Here is a 21822-nt window from a genome sequence, read left to right on the forward strand (position 1 = left end):
ATTTCCAACTTCAGAAAAATACAAAACAAAAACAAACAAAGAAAACAATGGAGCAAAGTACATTCCGTCATGTTTGGCTATCCTTTCAATTCTCGAGATGTTGTCAACACAAGTGAACAGAGCACAGGAAAAGCAACATTGGTGGAGATTCTTGGAGAAAAGGGTCACCCGTACGTGTTGTCTTAAAGCAAGGCTTGGGGGAGACAGGTACACAAAAGCCTGGGTGGGGGGAGACCTTTTATTTGCGAGCCCGGGGTCTTTTTGTCGTGCGGCACCCACACTTTCTTCTGCATGCCATGTGAGTGTGATGTGTGGAATGCCACGGCCTAAGAGAAAAATCTGAAATGACATTTTCAAGAAAATATTTTTGGGATCTGTAATTTCATCTGAGAAGTATGTCATGGATCAGAAACGCAAAATTATCTTTTTTTTTTTTTTTTTTTTAAGGAATGAAACAAAACGCCCTTCCCTTCTGAGAGAGAGAGAGGAATCACAGTGAGGTCATAAACACATTTGAAAAGAAGAACAAGTTCAAATCAGCAGCCAGTGTGCTCGTGAAGAAAACAGGGTTTGCATGGTGGCAGCAGGGTTCCCCAAGAGAACTAACCTGGTTCTTCTATGAAAAGAAACCAGCGCCCGCCGTTTATGATGTAAAATAGCATCACCGGGCTGTCCTGGAGAGTAACTGTATCCCTCCGCACCCCTATCCATCTTCTGAGTCCTCAGAGGCAAATAGTTTTATTCTTTCCACGGCTTGGGTTGGAACTGACCTCCTTGTTTCTAAGTGACATGCTTGTGCTGCTACTTCCTGGATTAACCCTTCAAAATGCTCTCTCCTCGCTGACCGTCACCACCCTCCATGGCTCCATCAACATTCTGCTCAGAGCGGTGGTCAGGATGTCCGTTATTACGACCACATAAATTTAGATGACTCGCTACTGAGCCAAGCTGTCCCAATTCTTTTTTGGCACGTTGTTTTCCCAGGGCAAACAGTTGCCTCGTTCTTTTAAGTATTCTTACTTTTCTATGGACCTATCACTAAGACCCGTCTCGATGATGGACAGGCACTGGTACCCTATCAGCTCCATTCCGGAACCCGGGCTGCTGCCCCTGCTGCACCACCGACTCAGGAAACCCCTCCCCCAGGGCTCCTTCATTTATTTATTTTTCTTGCTTGCTATATTATCCCTCATTTTCCTGGAGCTCATCCTTTAGTTGTTTTATGACAAAGGGTGTACAGAGATAAAATGTTTGAGATCTTGCTTCTCTAAGAACGTCTTTATTCTGGGCTTACACCTGCCTGCCCCGTTTGCACAGAATGGCAGCTTTTAAAATAACTGTCATCGCCCGAAATGCAGAGGTTGCCGGTTCGATCCCTGGTCAGGGCACACGCAACTGTTTCTGTCTGTCTCTCTCTTCCTGCCTCTCTCTAAAAATAAATAAATAATAACTGTCATCACGTGGGACTGGCACTGTCCCGTGGCTGCCTGACTTCCGACGGGCTGATGCTCTTTTCTTTCCCGTAAGATTCTGCCCCAACCCCGCCCTCCAGAAGTTTGTTGGATTTTGAACAAAGATGCACCATGGTATTTGTTTTTTTTCCACTGATTGTACTTAGATCATTCCCTTCTTTCCATATTCTCTGTTCTCTTCTTCTAGAACTCTCACCAGTCAGATGGAGCCTGTCCGGATATATCCCCTCATTTTCTCGTCTTTGCTCTCCTCCTGTTTTTATTGTATCTTTTCCCCCTGGTCTACTTTCTGAGTGTCTCCTTCAAGTTCACCCTCCAGCCCTTCTATGCACCTATCTGTTTATCAAGTCACTAATTTCCAAGCGTGGTTTTTCTTACTGTTTTCTTAGCATCCTGTTTCTATTTTACGTGCACGATCTCTTCGCCTGTCTCTCCAAGGGTAACGATCATTTTCGCAGTTTCCTTCTGCTCCCTGCGTCGTCTCTGTCTCCTCACAGCCCACACTGGTGCACAAGGCTGCACAAGACCTGCCCCCTTCCCTGTCTGAGCTCGGTGTCCGCTGCCTTCCCCTGAGTTCCCTTCGCTGCCTTCCTGCTGTTCCCGGTCCATGCCAGGCATGCAAAGTCCCTCGAGGACACGAGTGCCTGTCTGCGTAGTTCCCCGGTGCCTAACCAGTACCTGGTACCGGGTAGGTGCTCATTAGATGTGTGTTAAGCTTAAGTCCAGTAAAATAATACTGTGACTTCTCATTCCAGCATCTGGCTGCATCCATAACCGTGCCCACCTTCAGTCTACATCAGAGCTCACAAAATAACACCGAGCAGGGAAACAATCTTGCCGCTGTCACACTGCTCTGCAGCCCAAGTTGCCACACCTGTTTTCTTGGATGTACTCCATAGTCGTGAATACGTACCTCGGGTCAGTGTGAAAATCACTATTCAGCCAGAGCCAAGTATTGTCACTAATAGGATGACAATTTCACTGTTCATTCATCCTCATAAAATGTGAAGACTTCCACCTACAATGTTCTTGTTTTTATAATCAAGAGATTTGTGGCCTAAATGAAATAAATACCTGGCCCTGGCCGGTTGGCTCAGTGGTAGAGAGTCAGCAGGCGTGTGGAAGTCCTGGGTTTGATTCCTGATCAGGGCACACAGGAGAAGCGCTCATCTGCTTCTCCACCCTCCCCCTTTTCTCTCTCTTTCTCTCTCTTCCCCTCCCAACAATGGCTCGATTGGTCCGCAAGTTGGCCCCAGCAATGAGGATCCATCTCAGGTGCTAAAAATAGCTTGGTTGCTGAGCAACGGAGTAATGATCCCAGATGGGCAGAACATCACCTCATATGGGGCATGCTGGGTGGATCTGGGTTGTGGTGCGTGCGAGAGTCTGTATCTCTGCCTCCCCTCCTCTCACTTTGTTTAAAAAAAAATAGAAATAAGAAATGAAATACCTAAAACTTAAACACAATGCTGAATATGATATTATGTTATAATGCTAGTTCATTCAACAAGCCTACAAATGTTAAAATATGTTAGAAGAATAATTGACCTCATCTATACCATTCAGCCTCATGTTACTTTACATTTTCATAGGCTTTTGTTGGCTCTAAAAAAAAAATTAGTATTTTTCCTAAAGTTAATTAGCTAATAGACTATACTCTCTTAGTCTGTACTGTTTGTCTTCCCGTTTAACTGTTTGCACGTTCCAATCCATAACAGGTGTGCACATCAAGCTCACAGCCTTCCGAACCAGCGTGAATGTCGCCTCGTGGTCCAACCGCACGGACAAGAAGTGTAACCTGCACCGGCACCGCCGCTTGCGGTGGGATGTCAGCATAGAGAGGGGGCGAGGGGAGCTTCCCTCCAGGAAGCATCCGGAACGTTCGCCCTCACCCGTGCAGGGGCGGGAAGAGTCGGACACTGACATTAAACCCACGACGGTAGGCTGCCCTGTGTGCGTCACGGATGTTGTCCTGCTGACTGACAGTCACCCAGTACAAGGCGCCAACCCAGGGGCGGGGGCAGACAGCACACACAGAACACAGCCAGAGACGCAGAAGGGCAGACACAGGGTGAGACCATCCCTTTCAACCGCGGCATTCTACCCACTCCGAGATTTTACAGAGCAAGTCCCCATCTCCAGATCTGTCTGGCGGTCAACGGATACTTTTCTGCAGAAACTATCGCTTCTGTGTGGTTCTGCCTAAAGGTAGGTGGTGGAGAAATTGCCCCATACACTGGTTCATTTCTTCGTTCATTCATACATACATTCTTTCTGTCACTCAAGTCCCATTGCATGTGTCCAACACAGTGTTAGCTACCTGGCAAAAAAGAAAAAAAGTCATCGCCAACACCATTACCTGAGGACTGCTCACCCCAAGCGCTGTGCCCAGGGCCTTTCTCCTACTGCCCCTTCCATCCTCACATCACCCTCGCACAGCAGGTCCGACCCCAGTGTCAACCTCAGAAAGTTCTGGAAGCCCCCATCGCATTCCCAGTGAAGGTCAGCAAGCGTCCCCGATGCCCATTGTTGTTCTAGTTGCCGAGGAACACCACAGGTGTAACCCTCTATCCTGAACCCGGTCACCCTGAGCCACTGGTACTCATGTCTGGGACACCTCCCTGACCAGCAAGAGCCACCTCACACCTCCTCCAGCCCTGGCCGGGACATAGTTTTAAATGAATTAATACATTACGATTTCTTCCCAAGGTCCACAGTAGCCCTGGGTCTTTTGGACAGTGTGTGGTGAGCACTCAGGCCCCCTATCGACTACTGATCTGTTTCTAGGAGCACAAAGCAGCATCAGAATCACCACTGAGTTCCCCGTGTCCTCATCAGCCTGGTCCTGGGGGCAGCCACGGCTGGCTCCACACTGGGGGACACACTGCTTCATTATGCGTCATGCTCAGGAGTGCCCTTGGGGTGAGGTAGTGGATGAGAGGTGACATTTAATGGCAGAGGCTTGGGCACCTCTCATGCCACCTCCCCATTTCTGTGTGGCCGTTTCATTTCTGTGTAGATGTTTATATTGGTGGTTTCCCGGACACCAGCCCCATGGGCTCTCGTTGTCTAACAAACTGTGTACCTGAAGACAGCACTGCTATTCTCCCCAGTGGCGAGCCTAAAAAAGTCACAGTGTCCAAAAGAGCCCCACTGCTGGTGTGGAGAGGGCTGCTTCGTGGGGAGGGCTGCTTCGTGGGGAGGGGCTGCTTCGTGGGGAGAGCTGCTGTGTGGAGAGGGCTGCTTCGTGGGGAGGGGCGGCAGACACGCTGACGGCGCGAATGGCATTCTTCATCGGATCAGGGGCCGGCAATGCACATATCAAGCTCCTGTGCAGCAAGGGACTTGGGACAGCGGCCATCCACAGGCATGCTTTCCTAATTCTAAGCAGAACAATGTGCAAAAAAGGAGAAACCTTCTTAAAGCAATTAACCAATGAGACTGCTCTCTCTTTTCTTGACTGTCAGGACTGGATAGATTTTCTTTTTTTTTTAAAGTGAGAGGCAGGGAGTCAGAGACAGACTCCCACATGTGTCCCAACCAGGATCCACCTAGCAAGCCCCCTACCAGGTGATACGCTGCCCATCTGGAGCTGGTGCTCTGTTGCTCAGCAACTGAGCTATTTTTAGCACCTGAGGTGAGGTCATGGAGCTATCCTCAGCACCTGGGGCCAACTTGCTTGAACCGATTGAGCCATGGCTGCAGGAGGGAAGAGAGACAGAGAGAGAAGGAGGAGGGGTGGAGAAGCAGATGGATGTTTCTCCTGTGTGCTCTGACCGGGAATTGAACCCGGGACTTCCACACACTGGGTTGACACTCTACTGCTGAGCCGACAGGCCAGGGCCAGGACCTGATAGATTTGTAAGATTTCAAAGTCACGGTATAATTCAAACTCACCCACAATTCCACATCACACCTTGAACTCTTCAGGAGAGCAAAGGATGTGACAGTAAAAAAAAAAAAATTAGTCTTTTTAATAATATGTTCTTAAAAACTCTTTCTGGGTTTCTAACCTCTATTATACACCTTCTCAATGTATGTAACAGAGGGGTTTTCAATGCGTTATCTCTGTGCTCCATTATTATAGGGATGTTTCAGAAAGGAATGACCTTTTTTGGTCATTAATCCAGTAAAGAGAACCTCTTTCAGAAAAAAGAAATACCCAGTGAAGACTCCATTTTCATGTTTTGTCATTTCCTTCTCTACTCAGTTAGCCCTCTCTAAGGCATCTGCCTGAGCATCGCACTGAAAATACAAGTAGTAGCCTGGCCACGTGGCTCAGTTGGTTAGAGCATTGTCCCAACATGCCAAGGTTGTGGGTTCGATCCCTGGTCAGGGCACATACAAGAATCAACCAATGAATGCATGAATAAGTGGAACAGCAAATTGATCTCTTTCTCTCTCTCTCTCTCTCTTCTTTCCTCTCTTGCTAAAATGAATTTAAAAAAAAAAAATACAAGCACTACAAACACATTTATAAAACATCAGGTGTTCAATCAATAAAAACATAGTTGATTCCCATGTGAAAGAGCAAAGGAAGACAAGCAGCAGAAACCTTTAGAAGCAAAGGAGGAAAACTCAACACATTTAGAAAAACAAAACAAAACACCAAACCATAAAAAACTGGATGGAGGACCCAGTGGAATATGTCGCCTCCTTGCTTATTTATTTAGGATTTATACTCCTCCTGCTTCCCAGAAGGATTGAGGCAGCAAGGAAAATGTTTTCATTTTTCCCTATCTTACCTCCTGAAACCCAACTGGGACAGTTTAAATGTCATCAAGAATCACAAAGTCTCTGAATTGTACTCTATTATTTAAAACATGATACAACCCCCACCCCCACCCCAGCTATGGTGCTCTTAGGCTGATCAGTCAGGGCTCAAGCCTGGTCGTTCAGACTTTCTCTGTTAATTATAGTCATCTCTACTGAGGAATCAGATGTCAATCATATTAACTCAAGCACTGGGTTAAATTATTATCCAGGCAGCTGACCTAACTGAGCCTAGTCCAACAATGCATACGTTACACTTTTTTAAAAAACAAAACAAAACCGTAGTTAAGGTTGGTATTTAAGTCTCTTGGATAATGCTAAATCCTACATGTAGTTTAAAGCCAGGAAATATGTGTTTAAGGCCAAAATTCCATTCCCCTATCTCTCCTGAGCGCCTATGCCAGGCATATAATAGTTACAGTAATTTTAGAATCCCTTGCTATGCCCTTAGGTATAATTGACTTAAATATTGAGTTCCTGTTTATATTCACTACTTGTTTTCTCAAATGATATACCTCGCACTGATCTTACCAGAACATCACTATATGTTTCGATTTCTACACAGCCCATGGCCCACCACTGAGGAATTTCTGCTCATGAAGCCACATGAAGGTGATCATAAAGATATAAATCCCATCATATTTTTAATCTATTACTTCTTTAAATAAAATAGGAATGTCACTTAAATTTAATCAGGCTCTTTGGAACATGGGTTCTGTGTGATGACTTTAATATACATTAATAACATCACTCCCAAGGCAATGGCCCATAACTGTTTATTAGGCATATTTGGGAATATCCAGGAGTGTATGGTAAATAGCTCTGTGCCATCAGACAAGGGCAGCGGTTCTCAACCTGTGGGTCGTGACCCCGGCGGGGGTCGAACGACCAAAAGGGGCATAGAAACAATTTCTCCAGTCTTAGAGTAGTAGACAGGTGTAAAATGGGTCATAGCATCTTCTATTATTTGCATGAGGCAGTAAATATTTTCATCTTAAGTGATCTAAGACCTTTAACAATTTAAATAAATGGAAAGAAGCCTGTATTTCAAATTGTCCATACTGAAAACCACGTACAGTAAACATCGTAATTATCTACATATGTGACTACTACGGATGCTCTTGTCTACTCCTTACCCTATTATAAACTCCCAGAGAACAGAAACGATGGCTGGTCTTTGTACCTGCCCTGGGCCCAACCCAATGTGTAGCGCATGGTAGGTACTCAATAAGAGCTGAATAAATGTTTATCTGTTTGCTAAATAAGTGTGTAGTGGTGCATCTGTGTCACTGAGCCAGAAATCTTGTGCTTCTCATGCCATTTGCAAACGTAACAATATTCAGGCACTGTACAAGTTCTTTAGACCTCAGTTTCCCCACTTAATGAAAATGGGCACACTAAAACGTATCCCTCACAGAATTGGAGGCAAATGAATAAAACGATACAATATATTTTAAGTGTAGACCCTGAGAAAGAAGATACTTTCTAAAAAGGGCTCCCAGGGGCTAACTGGACTAAAAACAAAACAAAACAAAACAAAAAAACAAAAAAAACACCCACACACAAAACAGAAAGCCTGGCAGCCGTTTCTACACAACGACCTCTCATGCAAACTGCACTTCAGGGAAAAGCCTGCACCAAATGATCTGCTCGCACTGTGCTCCCACCACCTGAGCCAGCCCTTATATAGAGGAGTTCCAGAATCCTATTTCAACCAATAGGACTGAGGCTTTACCCATCCAATCAGAGCTGCGCAGCTGTATTCCCCCCAATCAGCTTCTTCACTGACCAATCAGAGTGGCTTCATTCAGACCAATCAGGACTGTGCCTTTAGAAACACTCAAACTGCGAGGATTTGGAGTCCTCATTTGCATGAGGGCAGACCAATCAGGGGCCAGGGGCGGAGACTTCTGTCTATATAAGGCAGTTCTCCTAGGGCTGTGGGAGTCTTGCTTTGCCTTTCCAAGTAAGATGGTTTTTCTGGGGTTGGAGCTGAGCAGCTGAAGCTTCAACAGCAGAGCAAGAGCAGATGGGACCAGATCATAACATACCAGCCAGACTGGCACAGAGCAGAGAACACCGGCAGTGAGGGGCACACAGCCCCAGGTAGGCTCGACTGTATCACAGTCGAGCTGTTTTGAACGGACTAGAGTTTCCTCACCTCAAACTGGGGATACGTGTGGACGTTAAGCTGACGTCAACCATGGGTTGACAGAAGGTATGCTGAAAACCACACATTATTTTAGATCTATGCTCTGTATAACAACTAGTATATTTAATTTCTAGCTGAATAGAAAAACAGGATAGGTAGTTATCAAATTGATAGTACATGTGTTACCTGGGAGATCTGAAAACCCACATATATAATTTATGCTTTTTTTTTTCTTCTGCATGAATTAGCTAAATAAGGAAAAATTTGCCACATACTTTCAAGCTTAAAAGGAACTGACTCCACTCATTGTTATAATTCTCCTGCCATTTCTGACAAAGTCTTGACTTTCTCACCCTCCCTCATTATTTACTTCCGAGTTAAAGGACTTCAATAAATATCAAGTTTTAAATGGCGCAAACATTTGATTTTTCCCAAGCTCGAAAATAACTGGACCTTTCAATAATTGGCTCTGTGCCTGAAAAAAATTTTTTTGAAATAAAAATAAATATTAAATACCTCATAATTTCAATGATTTGTAACCATAGGACCACATACATGGCTTATCTTATTTTAAAACTGTTTTGTAGAGTTTCCCCAGCTTTAAATCTAAGAACTCAAGTTATTTTCATTGATCTTTGCATACTAATTGCTGTTTCTGAAGGATAGTAAGAGCAACTGCCTAACACATTCAGATGGGATTGTTTAAGGAACCAATGTTAAATCATTTCTATATACCTATTGGAGGGGAGTTCGCCGACATTCTCGGCTAAAGTTTCTTCTCATTTGCATAGTTCAAAGGTTCAGCCGGTTCCACTCAGTGGGCCATCCATTCCTAGCCCAGGTCCAACTCTGAAGAGTCTTTTTCACAAGGTGTTATGTATTTTGCTACTGATACCTATTTTTTTAAAATGCGTGAAATCATCAATATGAACTCTGATTCTACGATGAGATTAAAAACGCACAGGTTGTGGATGAAAAGGCCAAGGAGTAGACGTATCGGTCGTTTGCCAAGTTTGCAATGAGTTCATGATAACATCATCCATGGAATGGCGTTTTGTTTTTGATTTTTTAAACAACAGAAATTTACTGGCGTATACTTCTGGAGGGTTAGAGGCGGGGATCAAGATGCCGTCTGGGTTGGTTTCTGGTGAGACCTTCCTTCCTGACGTGCAGATGGTCTTTCTTCTGCGCTCCCTGCCCCCCTGCTGTCTCTTCCTCTTATAAGGACAACACTCCTGTTGGATCAGGACCCCAACCTTAGGACCTCATTTAATCTTAATGACCACCTTAAAGGCCCCATCTCCAAACACAGTCTCATGGAAGTTCGAGCTTCAACATACGGATTTTTAGGGAAACAATTCAGTCCAAAACACAAGGATTTAAAAAAGAACAAAACAAACAAACAGCACCATAATCACACCTGAAAACAGTAACAATACTCTCTCAATATCAAATATTTAGTCAATGTTCAGCTTTTCCCAAGAGTCATATATTTTTATAAAAGCTTCCACACTTTTATCTATGGTCTGGGGACTCTCTTGTTTTTATCCTTAAAAACCTGGAACAAGTGTGCATTTATTGAACACTTACTGTGTACTCAGCATTGTCTCAGCACAAGGAGGGGCTCAGTGCCCACAGAGGGGACCGGTAAGCTGGGAGCCCAGGCAGGGCGGAGGGGGCCGTACTGCAGAGGATGTTAAAACTGGCTAATAGAGGAGTTTTAAGACTTGATTCAGTTAGATACGGATTTCCTCTGAAAGCTTCTGTGTTGAGGTGGCAAGATGAACCTCTGCTTTCCCAGTGAATGACCACAGGACTGTGGCAATTTCCCTGACCTCTCATGTGGAAAGGTGATCTCCGTGCCGGGCCGCCTCTGGGGCCAAGAAGGCAAACCTGGTGGGCTTTATCTCACGTTCCGCTGAGGGCCCGGGGAGCACAGCATCACGGGGAGCCCCCTGCTCAGACCACCTCTGTCTTCATGTTTCTGTCCCAGCACCCAGCCCGGTGCCTGGGCCTGGCCTACGTGTCCGCGAACGACATCACAGTGGCTGTGCTCTCGTTGACAATGATCCACTCTCCCGAGTTCCTCTCACACCTCAGAGATGCCGCACTGTCTCCTGCACACGGTGCGCACAGTCCTGCCCCTGGGGGCACGTGGACCCGGCAGGAGGACCACTGAAATACAGGGCTCCAGAGGTTGGGAAGCCAGTACTTGGAATTTCATTTCTTGTTGCAGGACTGGGGTATAGGTTGAGTTATTGGTTCTCATCCTTAATCATTTGGGGTGACTTTTGCCTCAACCTAATTCTACTTGTCCTCGCAAGCTGCTAAGGAGAAAAGACACCGTTTTTCAGAGGATTACACATACCTTTGCTGTCAGAACATACCTAACCCCTGCCCTAGCCATTTCATGCAGATGCTCTTAGGTTAACAACCCTAAAAATCAACAGAAAACTTAAGAAACCCTCCACGCCATCGTGGGTTACAAAATATTTAATGGTTTCTTCACCCTTCCATTACCTCATTTAATATCTGACTTTTGAGAACACAGCAAAATTAATGAGTAAAACCTGAGACTACATGGAGTCACCAAGAGTTGGAGGCCAGAAAAATAGCAGTGAGTCCAGAGGCTGGATTCCAGTCACAGCTCCAACAACGATGCAGAAGAAGTGTCAGCTTCCCTGTGTGCAAAGCGGAAGTCCGCTAAGCAGCACGGCACGTCCGCATCCTCGACACCTTGACACCAGTGAAAACGGAGCTTGAAACTTCTCTAGAACAGCCGTGACCAGAGGAGATTTCTGTGATGAAAGTATCCGTATTCTATACTAGCTGATGTGGATGGTACTGTGCACACACAGCTACTGAGCACTTGACATGCGGCTGGTGTGGCCGAGGAACTGAAATCTGTCATTTTTACTTTTTAATTCATTTACATTTAGATAGCCCATGTGAATGGTGTAGTAGACAGTACAGCAGTCTAAGGAATCACTAGGAAAAGGTTAAAGTGCTGGCTAGTGGACATGCAGGACAGATCTGAATGTCCAGTCTGTATCCTGTACTTCCGTACCAGAAGGCCCAGCACAACTGGCTAGGGAGTTTGGGTGTGTGGGTACCATTCATCCTTCTCAAAGGTACAGACGCTGAAATCGGGCTTTCCTCACCCCTCTCCCCACCAGAGTTGAGTAAAAACAAAGTGGTGGTGGAAGCCACCTTTCTGGGACACCCCTCCACTCTGGAAGAATCGAATGAGAGGCAGGGACTGTGAGGGTATTTCTCTCCAGCCACGGGAATCCCAAGTTGGAGGGCACCCTACGACCCATCCATCTGGAGGGGTCTCTGTGTTGCTTTAATAAGAACGACGCTGAGTTGCCCAGAGGGCACTCTATCCTGGTTTACTGACTGCAGGTGCAGGAAAACACATGGGCTGGTTCTGCCAGCCCTGGGGGGGGGGGCTTCCCCTGACAGCCTCGGAGGACACACTCGAAGCATGGCCCTGTCTGGAGCCAGGTGCATCCCGCCCCTGGGCTGGTGATGGAGCTGCACTCCGAGCTGCCGAGTCAGCACGCGGGAGACTCCGTGCTTACTCGCCTCCCTCGTTACCGCCCGGGTCCACTCCACCCTCCCCTGTCTCCCCAGCTCCACTGATGTGGTGTCTCCCTGCTTCCACTCTCCACTCCCTATGTTCCTCCTCCACTCAGCAGCCAGACCGTATTTCCAATCAGATGCAGGAACCCCTTATCCACGGTTTCCCTTTCCACGGCTCCCGTAACCGTGGTCAGCCATGGCCCCGGAATAGGACATGGAAAATTCTAGAAATACACAATGCGTAAGTTTGAAATGGCTTGCCTTTCTGAGTAGCCTGGTGAAATCTCACTCCATCCCACCCAGGACGTGAGTCAGCCCTTTGTCCAGAACAATCACACTGTACATACAATACAGTAAGATATTTTGAGAGAGAGACCACATTCACATAACTTCTATTACAATATAGCATTGTAATTGTTCTATTTTATTACTAGTTATTGTTCATCTAGTGCAATTAAAATTTATCATATGTATATATGTATGTATAGGGGGAAAGATAGTATAGATAGGGTTCAGTATGTCTCTGGATTCAGGCATCCACTGGGGGTTTGGGACATATTCCCCTTGTGTAAAGGGGGACTACACTGTAACCTCAGTCCTCTGCTTAAGATTCTTGAGTGGACTCCTGTTCCATTAAAATTCAAAGTTCTCCTCACCATGACCTGTAGGGCTCTGTTCACCTGTTTACATTCTCCTCCCATGTCCCCCTTGTTCCAGCCACGCTGGCCTGGCTGTTCTTTAGACAAATCAAGTTTCTTTGTACCTCAGGACTTTTGCACTTGCTGGTCTCTCTGCTTAAAATGCTCCTCCCCAGTCTTTCACATGGCTAACTCCACTTAAATGTCACCTTCTCAGAGTGGCCTTCCCAGACAATCCCACCTAAATGAAACACCATAGCCACTCTCTATCCCGCCACCATGTTGTGTGTGCGTGTGTGTGTGTGTGTTTTGCAACTTTCTTGAGGTATATTTTACAAATTATAAAATCACCCATTTCAATCACCCATGCATGATTTAGTGATTTTTAGTACATCAAGTTGTACAACCATCACTGGCAGTTTTCAAACCTTTCCATCCTCTCAATAAGATCCCACCTGACCACTTCCTGTTAATTCCTGTAACTCTCCCCTGCTCTAGGCAGCCACCAATCTCCTTTTCCCCTTTCTATAGGTTCCTTTTCTGGACATTTCGTGTAAATGGACTTGCACAATATTCCACCACTTTATTTTTATTTTTTTGTTTTTTCTGAAGTGAGAAGTGGGGAGGCAGTCAGACGAACTCCCGCATGTGCCCAACCGGGATCCACCTGGCATGCCCACCAGGGGTCGATGCTCTGCCCATCTGGGACATTGCTCCATTGTGGCTGGAGCCGTTCTAGCACCTGAGGCGGAGGCCATGGAGTCGTCCTCAGTGCCAGGGCCAACTTTGCTCCAATGGAGCCTTGGCTGCAGGAGGGGAAGAGATAGAGAGAAAGGAGAGGGGGAGGGGTGGAGAAGCAGATGGATGCTTCTCCTGTGTGCCCTGGCCAGGAACCGAACCTGGGACTTCCGCACGCCAGGCCAATGCTCTACTACTGAGCCAACCGGCCAGGGTCTCCATCACTTTATTTTTAATATATTTTTATTGTGATAAAATATACGTCACCAGGCCTGACCTGTGGTGGCGCAGTGGATAAAGAGTCGACCTGGAAATGCTGAGGTCGCCGGTTCGAAACCCTGGGCTTGCCTGGTCAAGGCACATATGGGAGTTGATGCTTCCAGCTCCTCCCCCCCCCTTCTCTCTCTCTGTCTCTCCCTCTCCTCTCTAAAATGAATAAATAAATTAAAAAATATACAGGAATAAAAATTTTTAAAAAATTAAAAAAAATATACGTCACCAAGCTAACCCTTTCAACCATTTTTAAATGTGCAGTCCTGAGACATGAGTACATCCATGCTGTTGTGTGACCATCACCATCACCTCCAGAACTTTCTTATCTTCCCAGATGGAAACTCTGTCCTCATCAGACATGAACTCCCATTCTCGCTCCCCGCAGCCCTCGGCCACCACCCTCTACTCTGTCTCTATGATGTGACCGCTCTCGGTGCTCCATCTAAGTGGAGTCCTACAGTACTGACCGTTTTGTGATTAACTTATGTCACGTAGGATGTCTTCATCCATGTGGAGGGCATGTGTCAGAATTTCTCTACTTTGTAGCTGAATAGTGCTCCCTGTATGTCTGTACCACGTTTTGTTTATCCATTCTTCTGTGGACAGACACCTGGATTGCCTCTGCCTTGTACCTATTGTGAGTGATGATGTTATGAACACAGACACAGAAATACCTGTTCAAGTCCCTGCTTTCCCTTCCCGTGGGAATTGACCCAGACATGGAATGCCTTAGTAATGCGGCAACTCAATATTTACTTTCTTTTTTTTTTTTTTTTTTGTATCTTTCTGAAGTTGGAAACAGGGAGGCAGTCAGACAGACTCCCGCATGCGCCCGAACGGGATCCACCCGGCATGCCCACCAGGGGGCAATGCTCTGCCCATCTGGGGCGTTGCTCTGTTGCAACCAGAGCTATTCTAGTGCCTGAGGCAGAGGCCATAGAGCCGTCCTCAGCGCCCAGGCCAATTTTGCTCCAATGGAGCCTTGGCTGCAGGAGTGGAAGAGAGAGACAGAGAGGAAGGAGAGGGAGAGGGATAGAGAAGCAGATGGGCGCTTCTCCTGTGTGCCCTGGCCAGGAATCGAACCTGGGACTCCTGCATGCCAGGCCGATGCTCTACCACTGAGCCAACCAGCCAGGGCCTCGATATTTAATTTCTTGAGGAACTGCCATAGTGTTTTCACAGTGGCACCGGTTGACATTCCTACCAGTAATGCACAAAGGTTCCAATTTCTGCACATCTTTGCCAACACTTGTTATTTCCTGTCCCCCCCCCATCATCGCTGTTCTGTCTGTGATGTGATATCTATTCTAGTTCTATAATTTATCAATACTTGATTTCTTCTTGTTGTTTTTCAAACAACAATTGCCTGTCTACCCCCAAACCAGCAGCACGAAGGCAAAGAGCCTGGCGGCCTGGTTCGCCGCTGCCGCCCAACAGTGCCCAGCGCTTGACACACATCACTGAGTGAATGAAAGGCCTCAGGGCTACCGGGTTAGCGCTACCACAGTTCTTTCGTCTCTGCTACGGTCCACGGGAGCTGGGAGCTCCAGTCCGCTACTTCGACAAACCAGAGGGCCACGGATGTTTTCGCAAACGAATCTGTGCTCTTCCTTGTGAGATACAAAGAAACAAAGGTGGTGTCACAAGGAAACCTTGAGGCACCCAGGGCCTTTGTACACGCTCTGCTGAGGCTCTCGTGAAGACCAAGAGAGCGTGCCCAGCTCCTCCAGGAGCCGTGGTGGCTGCCTGAACGCAGGCACCGGAGAGGCAGCCCCTGGCGGCAGGAACAACTCCACGGGCCCAGAGACGAAACCGTACAGCCTCTAACTCGGAAAGCGAACCGGGCGTCATTTCTTCCACCTTAGCCCCGCTTTCTAGAGACAACTCTTTATTCCCCTCTCCCCAAAAAGGTTGGCATTTGTTTCTCAATTTCATGCCCCAAATCAGTATGTCACCAAGACTGCCTGTCCACTGCTCATTTTCCCTTCTTTCCACAGTGACAGAAGACGTGACCCTCAGCCACCTTGCTGCCAGCAGTGGCCACATACCTAAGAACCAGCCAGTGACAGGTAAGGAGCAAGTGGCATGTAATTCTGCACGATGTCCTTAAAGGGAGGAGGTTTGGCCTTTGTTCCCTTTGGAGTCGGCTGGAACAGGAACGTGATGGCTGGCACAGGAGCAGAGATCTTGGACCATAAGGGGGTGTGCAGAGCGGGGGGGGGGGGAGAAAGATAACTGGGTGCCTAATGGTTGTGAAGCCGCCACACGACTCCTGGGTGGCTGCCTACCTCCACGGTCCTTTATGGGAGGGAGGACTTAGCCTCTGTCGGAGCCGCTGTTGTTGTTGGTCTCTGTTTCTGGAAGCCGACTCTGCCCCGGCTCACACAGAGTTGCTCCGGTAAGATTACAACCGGGGAACCCAAGCACAGGAGGAAGGTCTTCCTCGATATAGATGACCATGTACTTGTTCCCTGAGGGTCAGCATTGCTCTGAGCTGATGCCAACAAGCCCAGTCTGGCCAGTGTGGTGAGGGGTAGCAGTGGGCAGTGACCTGCCACGTTGGGGCAGAAGACAGGACAACTCAACACCAGCAATCACGAGGATAATGGCAATCAAACAGTGATGGCGAGCATGTATTGAGCACTCACTGCATCCCAGGCACTGAGCCCAAGGGCTCTACCTGCACTATCTTCCTGTATCTTCACAACAGTCCTGTATCTTCACAACAAGGGCTCTACCTGCACTATCTTCCTGCATCTTCACAACAGTCCTGTATCTTCACAACAAGGGCTCTACCTGCACTATCTTCCTGCATCTTCACAACAGTCCGGAGGGTTAGGAGAGATCCGTCCTGGTCACACGGCTGATGAGTGACAGGAGAAGGTGAATCTCGGAGGTGTGACTGCCGAGCCCACAGGCCTTCCACTGCGTCCAAACGAAGCATCTACACCTCCTCTGCCCCCCACAGAAGAATGAGGCAGCCAGGCCTCTCTGGAGGCACCCCTTTCTTTACCAAGGAAAACCTTACTGGACACCGCCCCCCCTAATCCAAGTCTGACGCCACACAGGGGTGTCCCGTAACACCCCAAATAAATAGCCAACTGTGAATTCCTCCTTGTTGGGGCCAGGATTCCTCTCAGTCATAAAATTTCTTGGGTCATTTTGACCTTGTAGCCATTTAATTCCAATGAAATTCAACTATAATATGAAAACCAGGTTACTTTTTTTTTTTTTAAGAGAAAGAAAGAGACAAGCAGGGGAGCAAGTGGAAGGAGAGAGATGAGAAGCATCAACTCACCGTTGCTTCACTTTAGTGTACTGATTGCTTTTTGTAAGTGTGTGAGGGGAGGGTGCGTAAGCCCAGCCAGGGACCCCTAGCTCAAGCCAGCACCTGGGGCTTCAGGTCAGTGACTTTGGACTTCAAGCCAGTGACCACAGGGTCATGTCGATCATCCCGCACTCAAGGGGGCGACCCCACGCTCAAGCTGGCAATCCCGCGCTCTAGGGACCTTGGTGTTTTGAACCCGGGGCCCTCAGCATCCTGGGGCGGTGCTCAATCCACTGCGCCACCTCTGGTGAGGTTACCTTTATGTTTGTTTCTGAGTCATCTTTCACATTTATGCTAATACCAGTATTTCAAAAGTATTTTCTATGACTTATGCTCTCCTGGCCCCAGGCGCTGCAACATGGTAGAGTCTGTGCCAGCTCATCAGGTCGTTGATATCTGATGGGAGGGCATCAATACATCTCAGAACCAGGGCTTATATTATGGAGGGGAACCCCTCTCAATCAGAGTCAGGGCTTATATTATGAAGGGGAACCCCTCTCACTCAGAGTCAGGGCTTATATTATGGAGGGGAACCCCTCTCATCTGTCTATCAAATGACCTTGTTGGGAATGCCTCATTGTAAAATAAGTTTCACTTTCCATAAAGTTGGACTTACCAAAGGTTTGGTCAAATAGATTGATACCAATTGTTCTAGGCCTCTGCTTCCCCTTCTATAAAATGGGGATAATTATGCCCTTTTCTTAGAGTGATCTGGAGCATTCAGTGAGATTATCCTTGTTCATTACCTGGCACAGTGTCTGGCACACAGTGCTGTTGTTGGAGGGAGCTGCTTTTAAAAATCATAATCTGTGGGTGGCGTATTCTGAGTGAATGGATGTCTCGGTGAGCCACGGTGTTCCATTACCAAACAGCTTCCCAACAACCAAAGAATGAAGAAGAAAACAGTCGCTACTCTGCTGACAGGGGAAGATGACTCAATCTAGCTAACTGTAAATCCAAACATCTTTTTCTGAAAAGCTGATGGCTTTAAATCTGAGTCCTATCCTCAGCATCATCTATGCCATTACTAACCAGCACAGGCATTTTATTAGCCTTTGTCCCTCTGATGATTATTCTTCTTATTTATTTATTTTTTTTGCTAATTTATTTAACTTTTGTTCCATTCAATATTATTTTGTATTATATTAGTGTCAAGTGTAGAGCTTGGGGTTAGACAAGCTGATATTTGACAAAATATTCACCCAATATTTCCACTACCCACCCAGCACCCTACATAGTTGCTACAGCGTTACTGACTTCATTCCCTATGCTGCACTTTATATCCCTGTGACACTGTGTAACTACCGATTTGTACTTAATCCCTTCACCTTTTCACCCGACCCCCACCCCCCTCCCTCTGGCCACCTCCAGGCTGCTCTCTGTGTCTATGAGTCTGTTTCTGTTCTGTGTGTCCGTTTATATTGTCCTTCAGATTCCACATATAAATGGAATCGATGCTCATTCTCTAATGGCTCTCACTGGTGGTTTCAAGTCGGGGACATTAACCGGGACTTTTTGTCTCCCTCCCCTGCCCCTTTTTCTGTAATGCACGCGAAGTGGTCAGGGGTAAGCACTGACTTTGATCTTCTGTTCCCCCGGGGGAGACAGTTATGCAAGGCACAGGCAACAAATAGCTTCTAAGAATCAGGGCCACAGGCCTTTGACTGAAAATAGCCTTAATTTTTAATCCACGAAACGCAGGGTTCTCAGAAACACATCTGCTTTAAGGATTTATCCCTCCGAGCTCTGTCTGGCACGCTCTCCGATCGCTAATGCCGGGCGCCACTAGTTCTATTAATAAAAAACCTCCCAATAGCTGCGACAAATCCAACATCTCACCGTCAGACACTGGCCCCTCACCCGCACCTTGACCTCCGAGGGGGAAAAAAAGCAGCCTGTCTTCCATTGTTCTGGGCACCCACTCCCAGGAGAGGACCGTTTGAAAATGTGCTCACTGTGATTTTCCAAGTGCATTTGCTGTTGGGAGGGTACACTCCAGGAAAACCTTCACTGCCGAGAAACCCAGACTCTCCAGTCAGAACTCCGCCACACGTGAAACCGGGCCTGGGAAACGGGAGGGGGACACGTCAACAAGAGAAAGGCGTCTATTAATATGGATGAAGTGAGTGTGGATCAATAAATGCCTGCACCGTAAGGGATCTGAAAGCTTGCTGGCTCTCAGGAGATTTCAATTATAGCCTGATAGCATGTTCTGTCCAGTTGCTCCCTGTCTCCATCATAACAACACCAGATCCATCCATCCATCCATCCATCCATCCAGAGGCAGCCAATTCCTCCAAGTATCTTACTAGTAAATGAAAATTTTATTTTTTTATTTATTTCAATTTTTATCAAAATTATTGGCTAATGCAATTATACAGGTTTGAAGCGCACAATTCTATAACATCATCTGTATACTGTATTGTGTGTTCTCCTTCCTTCACCTTCTATCCCCCTTCTCCCCTCCTCCACCTCCCCCACCCCCTCTCCCTCCCGCAGTCCCCACCCAGTGAGGGGCAGTGAGAGAAATGAGAGCTAGGCTGTGTGAAGTGCATGGTTTCAAGGTAGACAAGCAATTGGTTAATTCAAAAAAAAAGTTGACATTTCCTAGGTTTGGAGAGATGCCTAATTCTCCTCTCTTTCTCTGAAAATCATTGGGCATCGGGAGAGCCCCCCCACTGAAAAGGGAGGTCTGTAGTGATGGAGGTGTTCGAGGAGATGCCCAAGTTGGCCATGGTGGGTGCCCTGGTCCAGGTACTGGGGCGGCCTGGCAGCTCAGAGGTCGGCGAAGAGTTAAGTGGATGGGAGCAGCTTGCTGGGCCTCACGCGAGTTTTCCCCTAGTAGGCATCGGTCTTTCTCCCCGGGGAAAAATCAGAAGTCAACTAGAGTCCACACAAGTGGGCCCTAATGCTTCCCTCCGTCCGCGTAAACACGCGGGCAGGGAAGACGCAGGTCGGATGACGCCCTCGCCACGTGGTGGCCGGGCCAGCCGAGTGGCCAGCTGGCGGCCAGGGCGGGGGGGCCGCAGCCAGCCGGGAGCCCCGCGGCCCGGCGTGGACCTGGGGCCTGGGGACAGCCTGCGTGCGGGACCAGGTCCCGGGGCGCCCGGAGTGGACTGCGCAGAGCTGCGCGCGAGGCTGCAGGGCTGCCCCGGGGGGAGGAGGAGGAGGGAGAAAAGGAGGAGGGAGCCGGCGGGGAGCATTACCTCTCCGGGGGCTGCTGCCGCGACAGCCGGGCCGCCAGCAGCAGGCCGAGCACCGCCCAGGCGCGCGCACCGCTCATGGCCGTGGAGACAGACGCCCTCGGCTCGCCCGCCTCCCCGCGCACAGTGCCGACTCGGACTCTGCTGCGCCCCGGCTCGGACACGCGGCGCGCGCTCTCACTCACGCGCGCACACACACGCGCGTACGGCCGCGGGCAGCCAGGTATCCGCGTGTGCGCGTCCAGCGGTGTCCGGGCGCTTTTAAAGGCGCTCACGGTGCAGCCTGACTCGACGTTTCATTTCCCCGAGGAGTTGCTGGCAGCCACTGGCCTCGGCTGAATATCCCGTTTGTTCTCGGAGGCGGGAGGGGCGGCCCCGGGCAGGAGCGCCTCCTCTCCTCTCCGGGGGCGGGCGGGCGTCTCCTCCCCACACCTGGGACCCACAGCCCGGTCCCACCCACCTGCAGGGGCCTGTGGGGACAGGGAGGACGGGTGACCCCCACCTCCCCGCCCCCCCCCCCCCCCCCCCCCCCCCCCGCCGCTCCTTGGTACCCAAGCGCGACCTGGCTTCCTCCAGGATCCACAGACGGTCATGGGGTGTGGGGTGTGGTAGGGTCAGGGTTTGCTTTGGGAAGTGTTTTTCCCTAGTGGCTTTTTAAACAAGTATGAGCGCTTGCTGAAAAACCTGGATTCCTTATTTCTGTCTCCTTCAAACACCCACACCTAAGGCAAGAAAGGGGACACAGAAGAGAGCTTCTCCTGTTTTTGCCCCTGCTCTCGTTGTCTTTCTTGAATATCTCGTCTGGAGGTTCTTCCCTGTGTCGCTGGTGTGTGAGAATACGGAAGGTTTCCGCGCAGGCGCCAGGCGTGCGTTTTCAGCCACTGAGACATTGTGTCACTAACTGTGTCAGGTGACGAGACAGAGGCAGAACCATTGCGTCCCAACCTCTCAGGTTCGGAAAATGTGTTTTTTTTGCAAGCATCTCTGAAAAGGATAAGTTAAGATTCACAGAGAATTTGTTTTTCTAAGAACAGCAACTCCAGCTTTGTGAGATCAAGGCTTTCCTCTAATTATAGAAAAATAACTTTATTTTTCAAAAATGTTTAAAACTTTTCCATTGAGGAGAGAGACAGAGAGAAGCATCAACTCTTTGTTTCTGACAGAGGGTGGAACCCGGGACCTCTGGCCAGCGGAGTGGGCCAGCCAACCGGGACCAGTAAAACAATTCTAAATCTTTAATTTGTTGAGTGCTTCCCAGTAACTAGGGATTAATAAAAGAAATACAAGAAGACAGTGGGTTTATTGAGATTTTCAACAACCATACCACTGCAAGAGGGATGTAGCTGAATGTTGACACCTTTCTAAGTAAAAAAAAAACACACAAAACAACAGCCAACAAAAACCCCTCAAAAAAACAAAAATACAACATTAAATTAGTCGGTATCAAGACTCCGTTTCTAATAATGAGTTAACAGCATAGCCACTCCTGGGGGAAAGTAGTAACAACTAGTTGCAGGGAATAATTTGACTTTTAATAGTGAGGAAGCCCATCAGCCTATAGTAGGAACTAATAGTTCTCTGTGGAGTTTGCATTATTTTACTATTTCTGAAAAAAGAGAAGAAAAAAACCGAGAACTACAACTTCTCAAAATTTTTCTAA

At 47.9% G+C, this 21822-nt stretch overlaps 1 protein-coding gene across 1 annotated transcript in view; it reads right to left on the minus strand.

The window, feature by feature from the left end:
• Window positions 1-20492, minus strand: part of PCOLCE2 (procollagen C-endopeptidase enhancer 2) — a 51381-nt gene extending 30889 nt beyond the window's left edge. Inside the window, exons 1-2 of the mRNA XM_066347361.1 lie at window positions 20166-20492; window positions 18915-19023 (exon numbers count right to left, since the gene is read on the minus strand). Of these exons, the coding sequence (XP_066203458.1) occupies window positions 18915-19023; window positions 20166-20242 (186 nt within the window). The 5' untranslated portion in view covers window positions 20243-20492. The remainder of the gene's footprint in view (window positions 1-18914; window positions 19024-20165) is intronic.
• Between the last annotated feature and the right edge of the window lie 1330 nt (window positions 20493-21822).

This window comes from Saccopteryx leptura, chromosome 8 (assembly GCF_036850995.1).
Source record: "Saccopteryx leptura isolate mSacLep1 chromosome 8, mSacLep1_pri_phased_curated, whole genome shotgun sequence".
NCBI lineage: Eukaryota > Metazoa > Chordata > Mammalia > Chiroptera > Emballonuridae > Saccopteryx > Saccopteryx leptura.